Source organism: Acanthisitta chloris, unplaced genomic scaffold (genome assembly GCF_000695815.1).
Source record: "Acanthisitta chloris isolate BGI_N310 unplaced genomic scaffold, ASM69581v1 scaffold7028, whole genome shotgun sequence".
Taxonomy (NCBI): domain Eukaryota; kingdom Metazoa; phylum Chordata; class Aves; order Passeriformes; family Acanthisittidae; genus Acanthisitta; species Acanthisitta chloris.
This window is the reverse complement of record NW_008687660.1, coordinates 123,190-147,188: the sequence shown is the minus strand read 5'-3', so window position 1 is coordinate 147,188 and position 23,999 is coordinate 123,190. Positions and strand designations below refer to the sequence as shown.

The window sequence follows — 23,999 nt, the reverse complement described above, 5'->3', positions numbered from 1 at the left end:
AAAGATGTGGAAAATTTCAGGGAGGTAAGGGAATGGAGTTGGTTTTTAATACCTGACGGAACCAAGTGAAGCTGTGTTGGATGGTGCAGCTGGTTCATCAAATTTTTACCAGGGGTTCTGCAATTTCAGCTTATTTTTATTACCTAGTCTTTATCCATCAGAGTTCAAGTATAAAGTGCAAGAGTCCTTAAGGCTACTTGCTTTTAGGAACAAAGAACTACTGAAAAATTCCAAGCATATCTCCCCTAACTAGGCTAAAGCAGATAGAGAATATGTTGTCTGGCCAAACACAGTATGACTGTCTGTCAGAACACCTCACATCTTTAGCAGCAACATCACCTCTTTCACATCTAATGCTGAGAAAATCCCCAGACAGTTTTTTTTCCTTTGAATGTTGTTACTTCCCTGTTCACCACAATTCATAGAGCATCCCCAAAGTTACTGTGCCAGCTTATAGCACCAGATTTGCTCTTGTTTTTATTGCTACTGACAATAGCTACAGAATAAAATACACATTGTTAGAAGGGAATTTTCAGCAAGTTTGTATTTACCCTCTGCTTGAACTGGATTATATGCTCTTTCATGCAAGAAAGCTAAAGGTAAAACAAAAAGTCTCACTTGTCTACTTAAGAGAAGATGTGCTAAATCAAACAATTTCTGTGAAGTATGTATGCCTGTGCTGCTTTGCAGAAAAATTCAGACAAGTTTGGCTTTGTGTGAATTCAGTCAGACTGTCACTACAGACAATATAGTTCTGCTTTGAATATCTCCAATACCATTACACCACAAATACCAGTAAGATGCTCAGATGACAGGCTGGTCAGTAAAGCAAAACAAGTTGTTTAAGTTATGGAGCAACTATGGCAATTGGAGAAATATGCTGCATCTATGCTGCTACATCACCTTGGGGCAGGTAAGAGCTGCTGAAACACAATGAATTACTGCCAGCTGTGGGGGGACAAACAGTAAAATGAAGAGATGCCCCAAATCATCCTGCAATTTCTCAGCCCAAACCCCCATACAGGTGCTTCTATGGATGACAGAGCATCTAAAATGCAGTGTCAACAATGGTGGTATCATCACAACAAGGTCAAACTCCACATCTAAAAATTAAGTATCAATAGTTGACTGTCTCAAATATGGATATTGATCAGGTCCCTCAGCTTGGTCCTCACTTCATACACTGAGTACTGTGCTTCATTCAGCATCTCTGTCACCTACCTCTGGTCCATATTCCTGTTTGTTGGCTGGAGGCTTGGATAATTTGTCTTGAAAGCACAAAATCATAACATAATTCATATTTAAAAAGACATGAGAGTTCTGTTGGTCTGTGCCTTTGGAGGTATGATGATGAAGAGACTGAGAAATAATGGGAAAGTCTGGCATACAAGACTGAACACAGGAATTTAAAAAATTATATTGAACAGAATACATCACTGAAGAAAGCTAACTGGAGAAATTACCTGTGAAAACTGACACTCCAAAGTGTCACATTTTCATGATGGAAATCATGGCACATAGCAAAAATTTTCAGATAGTACACAACACACAGGGACATGGGGGAACGCCACCATATATGTCTGGATCTTGCAAGGACAAAGGGTTTTCTGGGTTTGGCTTGGATATGTGATATATTCAGCTGCATCAGACTTCTGTTTGGTGAATATTTCAGATTAGTTCTGCATTCACCATACAAGCTTTATAACACTTTAAGTGCTGTAATTCTGACTGGAGCAATATGTGTCTCTGCTGTTCAGATATCTTTAAAATTCTGCCAAATCCTCTAGCTCTACAAAGAGGATATTTTAAAATGAAAACAGAAGATACATCAATGGAAATCCAGATGTACAGCTGCCTTGATGCAGAGGCCAGTGGCAAGCCCAAGCACAATGCCACAGAGCTTCTTCAAGAATTATCTGATCCCAAAAAGGACACAATGTAGTGGGAACAAGATAGGAATGTGAATGTACTCTGCTGAAATAGCTATGCCAGGAATAACTTGCTGTTAGAAAAGTTTCTGGTAAAACTTTGAAACATAGATGTCCTGTTAACGATATTATTCTACTGGTTCAAAGTCTGTACTCTCAGTCTTTGGGATTGTAAGGGTTTGACACGTTCATGTTAATTTAGACATGTTGTACTATCTTGGCATATAAAAAAAGGGCTAATTTCCTACTGTGCAGGAAGCTAAAAATATTTAGCAGAGGTAGCATGCACCAAACCCCAGATTAAGGAGAATACAAAGAAAGGAACTAACAAAATTATGGGTATCACTACATTGCCAAAATGAATGAGTGTTCCCTGTATTAGAGAATCAATGGGACTAGACAATTGGTAAATGGGAATATATATCTCCTCACTATGATTCAGAGGAACAGAACAGTATGATCCTGTTAGAAAATGCCTCAAGTCCACGTTCTTGTGCTGCATCTTATCTGTGGTCAAAACGCAAACTTCATTTCCCAACAGTCCAGCAATCTTTACATTCCTTTTGCATACTTTTCATTCCATTTGCTTCAGGAAAAGAATCTGCCTGTCATCATCTTGGACGTATTTACATATTTTAAAAATGGAAATATCATAGTATGTTATACAAAACCCCTTTCCCCTAGAAATGGAAACACTCCTCTGTCTTGCTGTTTTATTTAACGTTTAGAAGTTAACTGCATTACAGTTATGCAGCTCCATAATTGGAGTATAAAATAATCAGGATCACTAATAATTTTCTCAAGAGTTATCTGTCAGCACTCATAACTCATCATGAAACCAATTATGTCACTTCTGGAATGCCTTTCAATACTTTGGTGCCTGCCAAAGTAAAAGTCAATATGAGATTTTTCCATGGCTGATCATGGCTAAGTGGCTCCAGTGGCACTCTCTGTTGGGGTCTGCCATTCAGGCTTTTAGAATTGCATAATCCCAGTCTTATGAGGTTACTCCAGTAAGCACATCTCATAACACAAGTTATTTTCTAACGTACTAAATGCTCTGATTGACAAGTTACCATGAAACACTGTGCTGAACAACACTGATTAAATTATTGAAAAATAGCACATAGTTTTATGACTACGCATTTGGTAACAACAGAGTTTTATCTGACTTCTGGTCAGATGGAAAAATCCCTTCTGTGCCACAGAGCCACACACTTGTCCATTTTAATACTTGATATATGTCTTTTAAAACACACTTGAAAATACAAGGTCTGCAAATCTCCCTTAAGATACCAGCAAGTTTTGTACTACAACACACTTCTATAATGAATATCTTGGTTCTTCACTACTAGGAATTCTACACATCTCTCTGACTATTTCAGATCAGCCTGGTTCCTGCAGCAATCCACCTTAAATCCACCTTTAAAGTGCTAAGATCTTAAGATAAACTGTTCTGCCAATTGTTCTGACAAATTAGGTCTTCTAAGCACTCAGATTACAGATCTATCCACTTAATAGCTGCACACTTCTCATTCAATTTTTCTGCCACATTCAGAAATCTCCTTTTCAAAGTGTTCATGAAATTTTTTCAGAGAGAAAAAGCCACAACTAGCTAATTATTTGTTCTTACACCAAACCTCACATAAAAATTAAGTTGAAATTTTTATACTGTTACTTAGCCATTCACATAGGAGGAAAAAAAATAAAAATAATTAAAGCCCTATTTGCCTCAGGGAGATGAAGGGCCTCACACAATTTCCTGCCCAAACTAACACAAGCTTTTCCACCACCTTGTGTGGCCATACAAGCAAAGCAGACTGTCAGTCATAAGCAGTGAAAAATAAGAAGAAAAAGTTACAGCTTCCAGTATTTTGATAAACCATTTATGAGAATAAAAAAGTCAAATGAAATTATTAAATGTTAAAATTATTATATTTCAATATGTAATTTCTTTTAACATAAAAAATCAGTTTTGTGTGAAAAGTCTTCTGAAATGAAAAGCTAGTTTCTGAAGCAGGTATGATACCTGTTTTACTTGCAATTACAAGGGAATATATACCCAGTCAGTTGGCAGGTACCCATTGAGGAGTATTAATTTCCAGCTGAGGAGTGTAAGTTCTAACTATAAGCTAACTTCTCACTAGAGATGTTTCTCAAAGTTTGCATATGAGTGATTTGTTATAAAGCCAGAGATTTATTATCTTGTGGAGAAATAAACTGGTCTCATCTGTTCAGAGTACCACAATGAAAATATGAAGATTTCAGACAAAGGAATAGTTTAAAGGGTGCTTATTTAACTAAATATATTATATCATTTCCTTTAAATGCTGAGGATTTCACTCCACTGCTGCATATACTATTAATCTTTATAAAAGCATCCTGGGCTACAGTCTGAAAAGCAAAATGGAAATACAGTTCTATCCTAGTGCAATCTTCAGCAAGTTTTTTCAAAGAAAACTGTAGTGCTCAATGACCCCCTTTAAAATAATATGTAGCTATTTTAACAGAATCAAAATGCTTCAAGTCAACATTATAGAGCAAACACTAAATTACAGATTATTCAGATTACACATGGCCCATCACACACTAATTGGTAAATCACAAATTAGCTATGCAGTAAATAATTACACACCTATTTCTCTCAGACTTTGGGAAGAGATTTTCTGAATCTTTTCAGCCACTTTGGCACCAAGGATGGTTTAAAAAACATCAATTCCATTAAAAGGGCTTTAGAGAAGACTCCTGTGTGATGGTTATTCCTTTACTGTCAGAGTCTGACAAGCTTCAAAACCATGGCTAGGATTAAGAGCTTTATCTTTCTTTCTTTCTTTTTTTTTTTTTTTTAAACCAAGCAAACAAACAGATATTATAGAACAAAACACAAAACCAAAAAACAGAGTGCCAAGACCAGTCACTGTCTATTTTGCCAAACAATTTGCTGAGATACCCACATGCTAAATCTGCACATGGCTGATCTTTCTGAATTTATTTTTGTTGTTACCAGAGAAAATGTTTCAACAGCAGCTGCTTTTCCAAAAGAAGGAGCTTCAAATAAAGAAAGAAACCTGTGAGGCCTACACTGCTCTGGTTTATAAGATAACCAACTGTAAGAAGTGTATGAATCCATTAAGTTGGACTTATTTGTAGTCATGTCCCTTTGTAGAAACAGGGCTTGCTAAGGGGACAGAAGAAGCAGCACTTCAGAGCAGGAGGTAATTTTGATTGTATTAATAAATAACATGGAGGGAGTATTATACTGGAGTGATGAGAGGGGAGTCAGAACACATTAACTTTGGAAACATCCCCTGTGTAGAGCACTCTCCAGAATCACAGGATGGCCACCCCTTCCTCCCATGCAAGCACCACTGTGACAGCTCATAAACCCAAGTGCCTGTGCATGTGAAGGTGCCCTCAGAGAGTCCTCTCCACTCACAAAATGGACAGGGACAAACTTGCTACTTCCTCTCATCAACTGGGGCTCAATGTCCTGTATTCACGCCAGTAAGTTTAAGGTGGAACATGCAAAATACAATTCAATCACATGAAAAGATGCATTTACACATAAAACTGTTTTGATCACACAAGTTGACCAATGTAACAGTAAAGAATGTTCCAAAGGTGGATCTCAGGGAAAAAAAAAATCTCAACAACCTTTCACTACATTCAAAGTAGTCACAGAAAAATAACAGATTATCAGTCAAAATTATTAACAAATTTTAAGGAAAGTATGTATAAATGAGATCTACAGTTCTCTTACCTTGCCAATGGTCTCGTGCAGGCTGAAGGAGGGATCCAGCTCTTCAGTTTTTGTTGCATGTACAGGAAATAGAGCTTCAGAGAGAAAGCTAGAATTCTGTGAGAAAGAAAGGAGCAGCCTTTTAGGGTTCCACATTGATTCCCTTCTTCAAATTCTTATTGGATTTTTTTGAGAGACTGAAAAACCCTTCAAATTGTTCTTAAGTTTTGGTATTATGAAACTTATTTCACTGATCTAATTAACTCATTCCAAGTCTCCCATAAAAGCAAAATAAAAAAACCAAAGTCTTATTTCTGGAGTGGCAGTTGTCTTTGTAGTTATGCTTCCCAAAGCAGCTAAAATTTTGCCTACAGGGAGAAAAAATATCCCAACAGCTTTCATTCCGAGCTAAGCAGGAGTCAGACATTTTATTAAATATGTTATTATTTAAGTCTTCAGAATAAATATAAAGAAAATAATCAAAGAATTATACTCTTTTATCTTCTGCAACCATCCTACTTCTCTACACAGCAAAACCATCTACATAATACAGGATTTTTGTTAATTCCCAAATACGATATACTTTATCTTGGACACTCTTTTAACATGAGGAATTATTAATATATTATTTGTAGATGATGTTCATCTCTTCTTGTTCTGCAAGAAAGCAAGAAGTCAGGCTGCTGTCACAAGATAAAAACAAATCAATACCAGGTGGACAGAAGAAAATTAAAACAATTAAAAAAAAATCCAAGCATCAAACATGCCCAGATATCTAAAATGGGAGTTATATCACATTGCTGGTAAGTTTACTTGCTAAATTTTTCTACAAATTAATTCCTCCATCATCAACATTCTATCAGTATTTCCATATGTTTCTAGGAGATTATTTCTGGTAGCAAACTCCCACCACTTTCTTTAAAAAAATAAATATATAATTAGCACTGAATCATAAATTTTTGTGTTCACTGATGCATCTGTGTGTTGCATAAGCTGTCATGGAAGTACTGGAAAAATAAATGAAGTAATTCCTCTTTTCAGAAAACTTTTTTTTTTAGCTCTCAGGGAGAAGATGCACAAAGTAATTTATTACAAAGATAAAATACATACTTCAAGATTATCTCAACACCTATTCATCCTTGTTTTAAGTTTGCACACTAGTTTACACAGCCATGTCATTTGACTGGTGGGTCCATTGAGGAACATTGTGATTTTGCTACAGTGGTACTAATGCTGTTCATCATCATTCACATAATTGCAATCAATAACTTAAAAATAATTACATTATTTATATTCACTCTTGAGTACCTTACTGAGAGTCAGTGAAGGGGATGATTACTGAATTAGATTTGCTACACAAGATCAGATTATTGCTTCATCTAGACAAATATTTTTTCTTTGGAATCTAAAGCTTGATGGATCAGCTGCCTGTAAAGCAGGGAGACACTGCTAAACTGGCTTTTCTCCCACCTTACTCTAGACACACACACCTCCCAACTGAGTTGAGACCACAGCAGCTGGGTCAGGTAAACCAGCGACCTTCGGTACTGCCCTAGCCTCTGCCTTTTGAAGGAACACAATGTAAATAAGCAACAATTGGCAAATAAAGTCAAAACCACATTTGGACATCACAAGTCGCAAGTAATTTTGCACATGAAGGAATCAAGACCTTGCTTGCTAAGATCTTGAAAAAGATTACTGGCTGACTTCTGGAATAATCTTGCTCTGCACTTATAAATGGCAATATTCAAAACAGTTGCTGTTCTTTTGTTTTTTCCTTTTTATTTCCCTTTAAGGCTCCTCCATAAAGAACTACTAGAAAGGCTAAGTTACTGTGTTTCTCTTGCCTTTTATTGTTTTTCAAGCAATATGCTCATCAGAGAAAGCTGCATGAACTTTCTAACTAACAGAAGCCTACTCTTTATCCCAGGGAGCACATGGCAGAGAGATGAGTCTAGATGATGTTCCAAGAGTATCTCTCAGCATTTAACAGCAAGAGCAACACTTTCCAACAGTGAGAAACTGAATCAGACTTCTCATTTATTCTTTCAGCAAGCTCACAATAACAAGTGAGTATTGGGTTTTGGTTTTGCTAAGCAAATTTCTAGTAAATATGCGCTAAGAAAAAAACATGCTAACCCAAAGAACACTACAACCAACTATGTTATTCCTTTATGCTTTTCAACCACAGTAGGAGATACAGCTGCACTTGTCCTTATACTCTCCCACACTCACTTCCTAAACACAAATCATGTGCCTTTGTGCCTAGCAGGCACTAGTATCACCCCCAGTTTGACAATGGGCAGAGTCTTCTATGCATTGTGCAGCTGAATGCCCTGAAAATGAGATTAAATTATGGAAAAACTTTTTCAAGGTCAGACCACTGTGAGACATCCTAAAATTTAGGAGGCCCAACTTCCAGTCATGCTTTGAAATTCTTCTCTGTGCTGTTTATTTTCTTTTGCAAATTGTTCTGTAGGTACACAGCTATCCAAATGGATTAAGAACATTTGCTCATCTGATATGAATTTATGTTTTTATCATACAACCTCTACAATCTAGAAAGGATCACTGCAATAATCCTTGACTTCCCAGCATCATCATTTGGTTTCTCTATGACCTGTTCAGAAGAGAAATGAGCAAGCAAAACATGTATTTGAAAGCGGGTTTCCAAACCCTCCCTTTGTCTCATCTTCCTTTTGGAATGATCAGTTAACCTGGTCTTTTCAATACTCATTTAATGAAGCATTCTGTGAAATTAGAAAGACATTGATGTTCCACTTTTCAAATAATGGGTCACTTCTGATTAAACTTCGATTGAACATTCAACTTTCAATCTTAAAACAAATTGCCTCCTTTTCTTTTTAATTTGAACCCAATTTCCTGCTGCCCTCGGGTCTTGTGACAGTAATTAATTGATTTATGAATCAATTAAATGGAGATCGAAAATGCAAGCAAAAATCCCTTAAAACCCCAGACCTAGCTTACTCTTGCTTATTTATGAGGGACACTTGCACTAAAATTCACTTTTGATTTACTAGACTCATTTTTCTAACTTATCTTATCCTTCCTCAACTAATTAAGTGAACAGAATGTTTCACCTTCTAAAGGTACTAAATTTACCATCCCTTGTGTACTGTCTTATAACATACCTTCAATTTATATGCCAACTTTCAACCAATGCATTTAAAATCACAAATAAAATCCCACAGCACTTCTGGTGCTTTAATTCAAAACAGAAAAAATACCAAGACATACTTTAGAGATCTATTTTGCTGTCATTAAACAAAAGCAAAAAAAATGTTTTAAATATATAAAATGTTAACTCACACTGTGTTAGAACTAGAAATACTTTGCAAATACATGCAACAAACAAGTTTTTTATTAGGCTAGGACAATAGTGCATCGACTATTACTTTAGAAACAGTAAAATTACCAGTTAGGAAAATTCTCAATTTATGTACTTAAATTATTAATAATTCCTTAATATGCTCTCATTTTATACCTGAATAGATTTTCCTTGCCAGCTGAATATTGCACAGTTTTAATAAGAAGACATCCCTCTAAGTTAACTTGGTGAATAATACATAAATACCTCCAGAATTTTTTTTTGGGGAGGTGTTTTCTTCGTTGTTTGGTTGGTTGGTTCAAGAGTCACAGATAGTGGTGGTTTCTCCACTCAACAATAATGATCAATCTGCAAAAACACAGTCTTAAGACTAAACTCTTTTAATCAGTTTGACTTCAGAATTGTTAAAATTTGTCTGAATTGTCCACACGTGGGCCAGATTTGCCCTTCGGTAGTTCATCATATTTGTGTCACCAATTTTATACTGCATTAAAGACAAAAGAAGGTACCAAGGTAGGTACAACAGAGAGCAAGCAGTGAGAGGAAAAATCCTTCTGAAATTTGTACAGGTAGTCTAAAAGTATAAACGTGCTAATCTAACACTGCTGAAGTCTGCAGAGCAAATACGCAAAAGAAGGATGAAAGCCGAGAAGAAATTGTTTATTTTCTTCACACAGATGAAAGAATAATATCTAGAAGATGAGAATTGAGGGGTTGCTTTTGCTGAATCAGGACTGAGAATATAATCTGTTCCTTGTCCACGTATGCATACACACATGTCCATGCTGTGTCTGTTCTATGAGCTATCAACCTGTTTCATCATTTCTGCCTTTCTGTAATACAAGAGCACAAAAAGTAGAATTGCAGCAAGCTGAGGGACATACACAAACGTGCATCATCTGGCCACTAAAACACAAAGCAGTCACTGCAAATCTTCAGAATCAACCTGGGGACAGGTTCAGTCTGGAGGCTAAAGTCACCTGCAGAGCACAAGCTATGAAGTTATGCAATGGCCAAAACTATTACCCAGTAAATCCAGAGGCTTAGAATTGCATGAGGACTTGTCTTTATCTGTATTCAAAACCAGTGCCAAAACTCTGTCACAGCATGAAGGAGAAAGCCCCATCAGGACTAAAGATAAACAGAGAGCAGTGAGAACAAAAACACCTCTGAAATCTGCACCGCAGGCTCTCACTAATTCCTTCTTCCATTTTACCCTAAGTCAAGCAATTGGCATACAGTGTCTTGGCAGCAAATACACAATGGCATTCCTTTGTGAAACAGGTGTTTCACCTCACCTATTTTTTTCTCCTGGCAGAGTGATTGAAGCAGAGGTTTGACTGTAAGAAGGATAGAAAAAAGAGTAATAGAAAAGGATATCTCATAGACTAACATATGGTTATCATCAGCTATCTGGAATACTTTTAGTTTGGGAGGGTGCTGCAGACTGAAGCAGATTTGCTGAAAAAGTTGATTGTGTAGTATAGAAGATACTGAAGCCAAACTATGGTTCTCTAATGCATGGGTGAGATTGAATCAATGGAATAATACGAGGCATTAATATATTACATATAGAATTTGTCACCAGTAAAGGCCCTTTAAGCTGCAAATATATTACAGGAGAGTTCATGCCTCTCCATCTTACTAGTAAGCTGACTCTTCCCTTTCTAGGAAGTGCTCTAGATATCTAATTAAAGTCCCCCCCCATCCACAAAGGCTCATAAAGCAATAGAAAAGTTGGTTTTCACTGACTATTATTTAAATGAAACAAAAGACATAAAATGTGTGCTTTTAAATTATTTTCATACAGCAAAGCACTGCAACTGCCACAGCTTAACATGTCTTCAAAGTAAGAATGTCCCTACTCTGGAAATTGGGCATGTCAGAAGGAATTTTGGACTAGATCTTTTTCTTTGGTACTTTCACCGTTTCAGTTTACTGAAGATCTTTTAGAAAAGAAACAAAAGCATATCCATTTTCTGTTTGAATGTTCTGGTAAAGACATGCAATGACCTTGTGATGCCACCGAATGCTGGACAAAATGAGCAAGGTCTGCCAAATAAGACTGCACAGAAGACAGGAGAGGCAGAATTGGAATCACTGCTGCACAAGTTATTTTATTATTCAACTCAACTGCAGCCAGAAAAACTCAAGCCAAGAGTCATCAGACAGGAAAAGAATATAAGCACATTTCTCTCATCTCTTTTAATTTAATGTTTTCTTCCTTTTGTTAGTAAGTGAATTGAAATAATCACTGGAAAGCTATAAATTCACAGACCACAGCACAAAGAAAGCAACTTTTAAGATATCAAGATACTTGCCTAGCTTTAATCCTCTGCAGAGTTTTCCCTTCATGTTTTTTAAACTGAAAGCAAAATCAGCAGTTTAGGTAGGAGAAAGCAGCCCAAGCCAGGAATATGGAACCTCACAGAGGATCTTCCCAAAGTTTCATAATGTTAGAAATAGCAGGCTCAGCTCAGATTTACTACATCTAAGAGAGAACAGCTTTTCTTGGATGTGTTGTGTGAAGGATGCAAGAACATTTTGTTACATTTTTGATGAATTGCAAGCATTCGAATTATGTAGAAACATGCAGTGCCAGGAAGATCATCCTAACAATGTCCTGCTGTAAGTCATGAATCCCAGTGACAGTGTCTTTCTCAGTCACAACTGTTATCAATCACCATGTTTTTATTTCCTTATTCAATGCTTACTGTTCCCAGTTTTAATTTTTATTGCTCAAAACCCCCTAAATTTATTATGCTGAATGAAGAAATCTGATGCTTGCCTGTGGCCAGATGTGTAGGTGGGAGGCTCACCACCTTGCAGTGAGAATAAAAGTTGGCTTCTGCTAAGAATAGCCATGTTTTCAAAGACACTATTTATTTATTGAAAGCCTTACTAGCCAGTTCTTTAATGACCACAATAAGATATATCGAATATTGCAAATTTTATTGGAGAGAATGTATCGTTGACTCAAGTCACTGCTGTTAATCATCTTGATTTTCCCCCAAGCATTAAAAGACAAAACTGAATGTCACACTACTAATACCTACTGACACAAAACAAGTTCTGATACTTATTCCAGATACTCTGCCAGAAGATGTTTAGTCTGTTGAATTTAGCCACTCAGAAGGACAATGTTAAAGCATTACCTTGAATGCAACATGCTATTTACTTCTCCAGTGAAGACAGATAATTCAGTGACATCTGTCCTTAGATAATATATATTTTCAGTAACTAGATGCTTCACCAGGCTATCAAACAGAAGCAATTAATTGGTGTCTAAGAAAATTTCTCACATTTTCCCATATCCCATTGACCCTGTTAACTTTCAGGCTGTCTTTCTTCCACTGACTGTCAACAGTTCTCAGTCAATTCCAAGAAACTGAAGAGACTACCGGAGAATCCACAAGGACAGAGTTTACAGCAACAACATGTACTCATGCAGTGTGAATGAATGCTGAAGAAGCTGTGTGGTTTTGTTACCATAAGACAAGTTTATGTAAAGAATTTTCCCCTTCTGGATGCACCATGAAATGTTTGGGACATCAAAGCACCAGGATTTGTGAGACCAAACAGATTTTTTTGGAGCGGAGCAATGTATCCAGCTGATGAGGATGCCATCAGTTTCACTAGCACTAGTGCAATAACAAAGATGTTCTGCCATGAAATTAAGTAGGTAAATATTCCCATTATTCAATAAAACAACTCAAGCAATCAATTGAACATCAAATGTATTTTGTCTTGTAAAACACTGAGTCATTAACCTTAACAATTTCAGCATGCTCTCGCTACCAAATTCAACTAAATTAGAGTCCAAGTGAACAGATGGACTAATGTATTAATGAAATATTGGTGAATACTACACTAACCCCTGACTGAACTGAATAATTAAAAAGCACCACTTTATGCTACAGACAGAAAAGAGAAAACATTGGACAGAGGAAATATACTATGGAAAAGAAAAGCATAGCTATTATTAAGACAGCATAGCCCATGAGTTAGAAAGACAGCTGTGGTTTGGACCTACCTTCATGAGCAGTTCCAAGGCAATCTACTGGGGACTGTTTGAAGTATATTTTGTTACACACTGGCAGTTCACCACTTGTCCATGAACAAAAATGAAACCTCTCTTTTCACCCTGACACAACTAACTCCCATTGCTATACCTTGTTGACCATGAAGTTCTACTACATAGTTAATAAACTCTCAACATCAAATGCAACAGCATCAAACTCTCCAGAGACAGTTCAGAAAAGAAAATCCTGGGTTCCCAAGCAACCTGCTGTTCTGAGGCTGATACACATTTGCTTCTTTGCAAAGACTTTCTGGTATACTAAGCACACTAGGACTTTGATTCTTTCATACATGCATGAAACACCTCCAGTATCTCCCAATGGGCAACTACCAGCTGTGTTATATCCTTAAAAAATTTAACATATACCAGGCAGAAAGGAGTAAAACATGGAATGAGAGGAGCCATGCAGAGCTGTATTTTTAGATGGAAAAACTACCAAATTGCAGATCATCATAGAAACACACTGCTGTTATGCAAATTCCCTGTGAGCCTAGATACAGAAGCAGAAACATGGCTTCTGTTTGGGAAGACCTTCCCTGGAATTACAGGCTAAAACAATCAGCACTAATTCTCTTCTAAAGACGAATGTGACACACACATGTGACAAGCCCTGAAATTCTCTTTTGAGCAGCTAAGACTGGCATAAGCACACCATGTCTTCATATATGGTCTACCCTGATCCTTTCATTTCAAAGAAAGTGATGCCATGATGCTTCTAATTGAACATCTTGATGAATATATTTGCCTCTGATAAATCAATTGGTATTAGGTGACATTTAATCAAGGAAGACAAAGAATAAGAAAAAACAGCAGACCATTTACCAGAAGGGTCTGGTCAGCTGTAGATAATCCATATAGTCAGTCAGAAATCTCAAGACTACATACTTAATATGTAGCCATACTAAGTCTTTCCTAGCTGGAAAGGACATACTGAAGGACATACTAGAAGTAAAATAATCTGGATATGGAGTATCAATGAGATTAATAATGCAAATAACGAGTGATGCAAGATGTTGAGATAACTGCATTAGGACTACAGAGATCTGAAACTTCAGAACATAAAAGCTGATAGACTTTAAGCACTGGAAATGTTTGACCAGTGAACTACATTAGTTATACAAACCCAGCTCTAAATAAAGGATACCATAGGTCAGACAAGATAGGTTTGGTTTAGATGTACACACACAGGTACAAGGTTGTGTTTGTGGAGTTAAAACTGTACCATGGACTCTGCTTCTTTCCACAATGCCAAGGTGATTATATACTTAAATGCATATGCATATAAAAGTAAAGTGTGCACACGTGGTACAAACACCAGTTTCCTATTCACTTTAGAAAAGACACAAGACAGATGCACTGAAGAGCACTCTGCCTAAGACCTCCCTCTACACTAACATAAGCACATGAAAGAGACAAAAGCAGCATGTAACATGGGAGTTCTTTTTCAGTAAACTAGACCCTAAGTTCTCTCCATCAAGGACAGTTCTTCTGATTCTTTTCTCCTAACAACGGAAACTTGGAAAGCTTTTGATTTCTTTTGAAAGAAGTGCACAATGTGTCAGTCTAAGCATGTAAATACTGAAACCACGAAACTGCAGTAAGTTTCCCCAAAGAGTGATAAAAAAGGAAGAAAAGAGGGCAGGACAGGGGGGAAGGGAGGAAGCAGAGGACAGTAAAAACAACCGAGAAGCCACATTCACTGAAGAGTTAAGATTTAGTGGCCTCTGTTTTACATCAGCGTAGGTGAAAATCACTTTTAAGGGCTCTAATGAAAGTTGAAAGTTACCTTCAGAAAGTTATGCATATTTCAATAGAAATAAAAATCATTATGCATTCTCTCTAAAGAGGATACAATCTCAAACTGTCAAAATTCTAAGCTCTTCTACATATATTACATACAAATGCCTTCTATAAAGAAACCTCTTTTCATTTTTCTTCTAAATTAGCTTAGTGGTCCATGGCATTACACTATCTTGGTCTAGCCCGTGAATAATGTGACAGGTAATTTTTATACTTCTTGCCTGTACTTAAGTTTCAGTGAAGATACGGAAAACAACTTTTATGGTCTAGGTGTAAAAGTAAATGTTCTGTAAGTCCTGCATACCCAAATGTGGACATCTACCATGAAATGTTTCATGCTAAATATGTGTCCATCAATAAATAACAAACCAAAAAAGGTTAGGTTATTGTTTTAATCGTGTGCATGTGCAGTAACTGGTTTTCTCTCAGAACAAAATGATAATGCTAATGTTGATGTAACCTATCGCATTATCATAGAGGGGATTTAAGATTCTGTGTTATCAGATAAGAATCATTATGTAATAAGATGCACTGAGAAGGACGAATAATATGCAGATAACATAGGAAACCATCTAGCCATAATTTAAAAAACAAAATTGGATTCTTTGTGAAACTCTCGACTGCAGTAACACAGAAATGGATAGTAACAGTCAATTTACATCAGGGAAAAACTCAAAACACTCCTGTACCAGCTTAAGTTTGCAAGTGATTGAGCCAGCCTCAATATGCTGAAGAGTTCAATACTGTCTGATTTACAATACTGAACAAACAATCAAATCTCTAATTGAAACCATGGAAAATCCAGTTTGTATTTTCTCTTGTACCCAAACATTAGGCAGCCCCAGCAAGGCTATTTTTCTCCATCTCTGTGATCTACTTACACTCCAGGACTTCAGCAGTTGTGCTTGAAACTGTGCTATGAAAGACATAATCAATTAACTTTTAACTAGGGGGGTGGTTCTATTTAGGGAAGAAGTTCACTACTACACCTCCAAACACAGATCCAAATCTACTTTTCTCTGTCCTCTTTTGTGAAAGAAAAAAGGCAATTAGAATGTTGAATCCATCAGAACAAACTACATTTTTAAAGTGCTCCTCTAAGAGGAGAGAAAATTACAGAGATGATGCTCACGTAAAAACAAGGCCAAGCTTAAAGAAATAAGGGAGAGAAATGAGAAACAAGCAGGGTAAAAGAAGAGGGATGGATAAACTTCTGAAGTTCTGAGTCTCTCCAACAGATAAAACTATATAAAACTATAGCTAGAGACAGAAAACAACACAAAATTTTCCAGACCATGCTGCTTTTACATAATAAATGCCGTGTAAAAATGAATGCCAAACAACATTTTAAGGCATGGATTCATGCTTCTTTTCCATTTATGTCTCCAGTTATAAGATATTTCATACAAGCCAACAAGTAAGCATTCACTGTGACTGAAACCACTTTCTGTTACCACAGCCACAGATTTGAATAATGAACCTGTTATTGCTCTAAAGGTTAAGTTTCAATAATTTTAAACACTTGTTTTTGTATTTTGTGGCAGCCATTCACAAGAGCAGAGTTGAGTCTACAGTGAATGTTACTTCATATGGAAGAACTCAGATATCACTCTCACAACTAAAATAAACTACTTAATACTAGAATTCCCATTAACATGCAAACAAAAATAACAACAGAGAAGGACACAAAAGATGTGTAAGGGAAGAGGAAACAGGGTAAGCTGTAAGTGATAGAGCAGTATTTTCTATTATACAGGTACACAATCCATATATATCCATTCAAAAAAAAAGAAGTATGATGAATTCAAGCAGAAACTGAATGCATGTTCATCAGGTCATACACCACCATACCCAATGTTTTCAGAGTTACTCCTAATTTACAATCAGGCAACAAGAGCTGAGCTTCAGTCATGTAAATAACATGTTCTGTTTACAAAATAAAAATACCCTAAGTGAAGAATTTATATCCAAGACAATAAGCAGAGTCATGATGAACAGTGATGTGTCCAAACCCACACTTCTGTCTGCTATATGCATGTATTTTCTAGCACTATGGAGGATATTTATGCATTATACCTATTACATCTTTTTTTGTTGTTTGAAAATGCATTGTCATACAAACATGACATATTTTCAAGGGCATAGAAATAGTCTACACGTGGGAAAAAAAAATCAGAATTTACTCACTTGCTCCAAGTTGTTATTCCTGAAGTACCAATGCTGATACAAACAACTAATTCAATTGATATCCAGCTTTTGTTGCAGTACAGATAATAAGAAAGACAAGTCTATGATCTAAGAATTCTTTTAGTTTATATGGCCCTTGCTTGTTGATGTAAAGCTAAGTGAATATATTTCTAATAATGTTCTCTGCTGAGGTGAGGACTCATAGACTTAGAATCATGGGCTGTCAGCAGCAGAGAAAATCAGATTTGAAATCAACATTATGTCTCTCTCTGGAGGCTCTACATAGTCATTTGGATGCAAACTAAACATTATCCTGAAGAGTATGCCTCCTCCTGAAAGTAAGAGAATCAGCAGTATTAGGAAAATCTGATCAGCCTTTCTCCTACCACATTATAAATCAGAATGTGACCCTCATGTGGAGGAAAATCCAGTGCACCAGAGATTAAGAGAAAGGCTTTCTTCAGCAACTGCAAGAGAATCCTTGGAAATTGGGGTAGTATGTTTTTTTTCCACTTGATAAATTCTTCCAAGTTTACTTACTTTGAGACTAAAAAGCTACATATTTTTTGCTAGTGGATAAATGAGCTGCATTTTGCTCAGTGCACTTTTATAGTAGTGGTTGAATTCTCAGACTCACTTTACTGGCTCAGAGATTGACCATGGGCATTTGCCAGGCAGATTTAACCTCCCTGAGGCTGTGGTTCGCTGTATTACGTAATTTCAAGCCAGACAGTTTTACTTACTCTTCTGGCCTGAATGTTTCCTCTTACAACTTTTATTTCCTCTTATTTACTCCTCAGGTTCTTGTCAATGAAAGGCTTTTATAACCTTCTCTCTGTGGACTGGCGTTGCACTGACTGTGTAAGAAATGCATTTCTAAAGCTGACCTGTAGCTGTTGCTCTGTAGGCAGAATACAAGCACAAGTCTTGGGCTTTTTTACTCCAGAACAGGTTTTTTCAACTGTGGAACAGCATCAGTTTTATGTGACACTGCATGCTGGCTGACAGGTGGGTAAAATAAACAACTAATGTATATTCCAAACAAAGAGAAAATCTGAATAGGTCACAGCAGTGAAAGAGAGAGGAGAGAAAACCAACCTGGCAAAATGCTAGTCTACAAAAGCATGTCAAAACAGCCCATTTCTGAAATCTGCTTTCCCAAATCTTGTTTTGCAATGAAGCTGACAAAGCTGAGGCACAGTTTAAAAATCTGAATGGCTTGGAAACAAACAAGCAAAAATTCCTCCCTGCAAAACAACAGTTTATTATAATCAGTCACTAACCTGCATAACATTAGTTCCTATAATGTTTATTGATATGGTTGTAAACACACAATAATTTGTCAACCTTATAATATGTGCTTGATACAATAAACAAAAACCACAATAAACAATTGCAATAAACAGTAAAGAATAAACAGACTGCCTGTCTGATGGAACATAGGAGAGAAAACAAGTGCATCTTTTGAAGGACTGCTAAAGCTCAGTACAAAAAAATAACAAAAATATAGCAAATAATCCAAATTAAATCATTCTGTGTAGCCTGACTTTTAGGAAAAAAATCCATCCTCTTGCTAAGTGAAATTTACATATTCTGCCAAGCAGATTTATTTCTCACATAAAATAGATCCCATGAGGTCAACATCTCCTACAGTCTGAGAAGTGCAGTACAAGATCCCATGAGGTCAACATCTCCTACAATCTGAGAAGAGCAGTACGTCTACTTCAAGACTGCACATTACACTTATCAACTTTATTTCTAGGAAATTATTTTGCAAGGACAAAAGCTGAGCTTTTACCAGAGAACCAAATTTACAGGGCAGTATTTTAGCAAATCTGAAAATACTTTCTTTTGTGATTTTAATTACATTGCTGAGTCATTCTGAGAGGAAAAAAATGCACATTTACAAGGTTAACTGAACACTAAGAATGACAACAGCCAAAGGAACCTTCAGTCTTTGTATTGTAAATGTTGCTGGGAAATACTTACTATTTTGATATATTGAAGACTGCAGATTATTTCTCATGCTCTACAGATCCTACATGCACAGATCTTGAAGGAAAACTATGTGGAATAGCTGCTAAGTGACAACAAAAATTTGCTCTGGACCACAAGCCTGTCATAAACATTGCATTCATACATCTTCTGCCCTCACATTTTCCTTACAGCCTTTGCCTTGTGTTTAATCTGAAACAGAAAACTTTGTCGAATAGGTGCCATGATGTTTAGAAACAGAAGTCTCCTTATTTAGTTAAATTCTTGACTTAATCTATTTTAATTTACACAACAACATGACAGCAATGCTCCATATTTGGCATATCTCTACTTTGTTTTGCATTTGTGAAAAAGAAGCATATCAACATGCAGTGTTAAGAAGCATTCCAGCTCAACCCAGCTTCAGTTTAGTTCCTGAACTTGGAAAGATGTGTTCATATGGAGATGAGCACAGTGCAAGAAGAGAAATAACAAGGATATGAAGTCGATGCATCGTTACATTTACCAGAAAACACATACCTTTTTGCATGCTTCCTGTGCCTTTAAAGGACTAATGCCAGGCTGCCTGATTCTCAGCTGCCCAACTGAGGGTAGGTTTGAGTTATCTAAGTGCAAATATTCTGGAGTAGTGAAGGCTGAGGAAGGAGCAGTTTTCCTAACAGTTTACCTATGTCCAATTCCAACAATATCCAAACACCATAACATGCCTCTTCCTTCCACTTACCTTCCAGAGGGTGAGGGACTGAAAAAGAACGTGGTGTTTTAAATACACCAATCAAGAATACAGATCTTTACTGCCAACATTTATACTAGAGAATCATTATTTTGCTCACAGTATGAAAATGGATATAGAATTCATTTTGAAGGCTGTCTCATCCACTGTTCCTTAAAAAAAATACATCAATACCTCTTTCCTCTATGTTGAAAAGTCTGAAAAGTTGGGTTAGATAGTACAAAACCTATAATATCATCATAAATATTAACATTTTTAACATAATGTACTCCAAATTTTATGTGATTGATTGCCATATCCTTATAAAAACAGTCACTTTGAAGCTCTGTGGTAATCCTCTGCAGGCCTAAAAAAATGCACTTACTGGAGATAACTTTCCACTACAACATGCTTGTCATGTGAGGATAAAACTTGAGAAGACACAATTCTATATTTCTGTTATTTTCAGTTTGCACATTTTTATGAATAACTACCTCTGATGTTTTGATGTCCTCATAAGAAAACTGTGTGGCAGGTACTCCGAGATGGTTGATGAAGTAATCTGAATCCCCTTGTATCTGCACAGAACTCACATTAGATCCTGGACATCTAGTCTTTTCCACACAGTTGAAGCTCTGGCTCTGAAAAACAAACACAAATCAAAGTTGTATTTATTTGCAACCAGACTCTTAATGACTTGTAGCAATATCTCATTTACAGAGCATTTTTTTATGTTGAAGCATCTTGAATACAGCGGAGAATGAAGTGTGCTGCAACATGGCTGGGTCTTTCAGAGGACAAAGAAAGTCATATCTAATTGAGATGCTAGGGAAGGCAAGAGAAGAAGTCAGGCATATGGAATGTCCCTTACTGGCCAGGAGGTTAGAGGTCATCATGGTGCCTTTTGGAAGCACATTTTGAGGTCTTTAACAACTACTATGGAATCAATCCTTTATTCAGTTCATCACACGCTCTGCCACAACAAAAAACTGAATGAGATGATCATATTCAAGGTATCTATGGTCTATGAAATGCTAACAGTGCAAAGAATTTGCCACAATTGCAGACTAGGGCTTAAGACAAAAAGAATTAAAAGGATAAAGACACATAATAAACATTTTCTGGGTAAATTGCTTTAAAACAATTCTAGTTAGTGACATCTTTGTATTTCTCTCACGTAAGTATTTAATGGTGAAATCTTAGCAACAGTACCGTAATAAATATGAGAAGAGAACTGGAAATCAAGCCCCAGATTGAGTGCTACATATTAGTGTAGATTACAAAGACATCAGGTAATTAAATACTTAATAAACAGTAGGCACAAAGGCTTTCAACATCTATTATAGTAAGTAAGCTACTTACGTTTCTTTTCAGGAATGCTAGAATGTAGAAGTACTGGAGATTATTTGCATTTAGCTAACAATTTATATAGTACAACATAATTTCCTCACATCAACCTCCTAAATTACTAGCTTGCTACAAGAACGGTGTAAGATTGGTTCTCCTTTAACACTAAAATACACCATTCTGTACATCAAAGTCCCTGAGGTTATCAGGAAAATGTTTTAAGAGTTGGACAGAGACAAATCTTGGTATTTTTTCTTTTTAAAATTAGCATAATTATTGCTTCACAGTTTCATTTCATCGCTATGAAGAATGCAATTGCATATTACCCAGTTTAAATAAGGGCTTCAGATTCTCATAGAAAACTTATTTTAAAATACCTTCAAGAAATAGTTTCCATTTCATAAGTATTTTTGGAAGGTGGTTATATCTCTCCCTTTTTACTTTTGTCAAACATTTCTGCTTCTTCCACTCTTACATTCACAACTGTGCAAAGTCTGTCCAAAGAGTTACAAGAGAAATGGCAGAAGCTCAAACTACATACTCATTGCAAAGGTGTTTTTAGATAACCACACTTGTATCTTCTACAACCTTTCCCATTCACATCGTACACATCCACACAAAAAGTCATGTTTATAATTTTAGGCATATATATATATATATATACATACAAGATCCACTGCTCCTTTCAGGAATAAAATGCCTAAATATCCCACAGTGTCCTACACTGCCATGTCGATGAGATTCTCCTCACTTCCTCCGACTGCCCAACACAGCCGGTCAAGTTCCATAAAGATGAGTAGCCTGTTCTTCCTTTAATGTTTAAAAGCTTACTGAATTACGTGAAATACAAAATTTGACAGTTAATTCTGAAATTACCAACCCCAATTTCTGCTAGCATACCAGGAACTGAAGAAAGAGAAGCCTTCCTTTTTCAGAAACCCAAGTCAGACTTGTACCCAGCATTCTGCCCCTCAGAAAAACCTTTTACATTCCACTTTGAATATTCAGAAACAATATGTTACTTTTTCCCCCCTCACTATAGCTACACTGAAATATTTTTTATGCATGAACATTTATACATGAAACGTTTAGAGATTTGGTTAAGAGCACAGTGAGATATGGTACTTTTGGTGCTTTACCTCACCATCCTTGATGGCATAGGATTTAATCTTTGTGACAGCAACGTTCACTTCAATAGAACTGCATTTAAAGAGCTCAACTGCTTTGTTCCACTTTCACTGTTCTGACACACAAGCCCCTGATAATTACTAGTTCAACAATAAATATTTAATACAGCACTAATATGGAAGAATGCTTTACATGCAAAATACTGTTCTCTTCCCATTTTTTATTATTACACGGTTTCTACATCATCAGCATTCTTCAACTCTTTGGTAATGACTGCAAAGTTCATCTAGCATGTTTTGTATTTATTAAACAAATAAAATGTTTCCTAAAACTAATGGACTTTAATGCAAATCATAATAATGTCCTAAAATTAATAAACTTAATAAAAGTAATAAAATTATGTTTAAAAAAATGCATCTAGAATAAATTATCAGCAACACACAACTAACTCCCTGTTGTAGAGTAGCCAAACTCTACTTCTTTAGTTAGTCAGCCTTACAGTAAAAACACATACTAGCAATATTTAGAGCACTCAGCTGCTCAGGCTGTGCTCTGCTGTGTCAATCAAACCCTCCCTTCAAACTGGGAGAAAACCAAGCCATGTGGTCAGCCAGTAATAAAGGAGAGCTTCGTGTCAGTGCAAGGATGCACATGCTGTTCGTAATTGAGTAATTTGATTTCTCTGGAGTTCATTTTGGGTTTTAGCATCATGCTACAGGTTTATATAACAAATCTGAGAAAATTAAGAGTACCATATGGCCCATTAAATACATTTAATTTGGGTTAATGGTCTAAAATAGATCTGACACATCTAAAGTATAACCAAGTGTTACTTTATTGCAGACCTTATTCTACCACTAATTAGAGCTAAGCATTCATAGGTGCCTTCTGCTGCAATGTTAAAATCGTGGTATAAACAAAACCCTGTAATAAAAAAGTAGTAATTTATTGGCCATTTTGATAGTTCATTGTCCACCTAGAGACGAGTACCCGACAGTTTTGGTCATCTTTTCTTTATGTGACTTCAGCTTAACTAAAAAAATTATCAGCTTTTGAAAATGGATTAAAATGTCTAAGGAGTTTTCATCAGGACAAATAAAGAATGAGCAATTATTCTTGCAATATGTCAATGATTCAAGCTTCTGAACTACAGCAAGGAAGCTTATTCTTCATCCATAATCAATCTCTATTTCTTGAGCTGAATCACCACCTGTGTTAGGAACTGGTGCAAGGCAAATACAATTAAGAACCTGAAGCATGATGAGAAAGACTATCTAGATGAAGTAAAATTATCTAAACAAAGAGCTACAGATCTTTTAAAATTAATTGCAGAGAATGTAAAATGCAGAAAGCAACAGATGAGCATTTTATGGCTGTAAACGTGTTATGCTAAATCAACAACAGGTAGTAAAGGCCAGAAAAGCTGCACAGCAAAGGAGTTAGAAGTATATATCTCTCCTGTGCAAACACCTGATACACTCTGACAAACAAATAATTAGAGGAAGAAGATTTGACAGTTCTTAAAAAAATATTGTTACATGTTGCTGGGCCTTACTACCAAAGTCTACAGGAAAAAAAATAATGGAATTTCTAAGAATTGTATTCATTCTATGGTGAGCATACTCCCTTTTTTCCCCAGCTGATTATCTGGTTTGGCTTTAAACAGCCTGCTTTGCTCTCTGTCTTTGCTGATTGATTTTACATATTGCTATTAATGCAAGTCAGCTGTTCCT

At 36.3% G+C, this 23,999-nt stretch overlaps 1 protein-coding gene across 1 annotated transcript in view; it reads right to left on the bottom strand.

The window, feature by feature from the left end:
- NAALADL2 (N-acetylated alpha-linked acidic dipeptidase-like 2) overlaps positions 1-23,999 on the bottom strand; it is a gene marked incomplete at its 5' end in the record, with an annotated part of 192,889 nt that overhangs the window by 54,561 nt on the left and 114,329 nt on the right. Inside the window, 2 exons of the mRNA XM_009080703.1 lie at positions 5,689-5,784; positions 20,286-20,432. Of these exons, the coding sequence (XP_009078951.1) occupies positions 5,689-5,784; positions 20,286-20,432 (243 nt within the window). The remainder of the gene's footprint in view (positions 1-5,688; positions 5,785-20,285; positions 20,433-23,999) is intronic.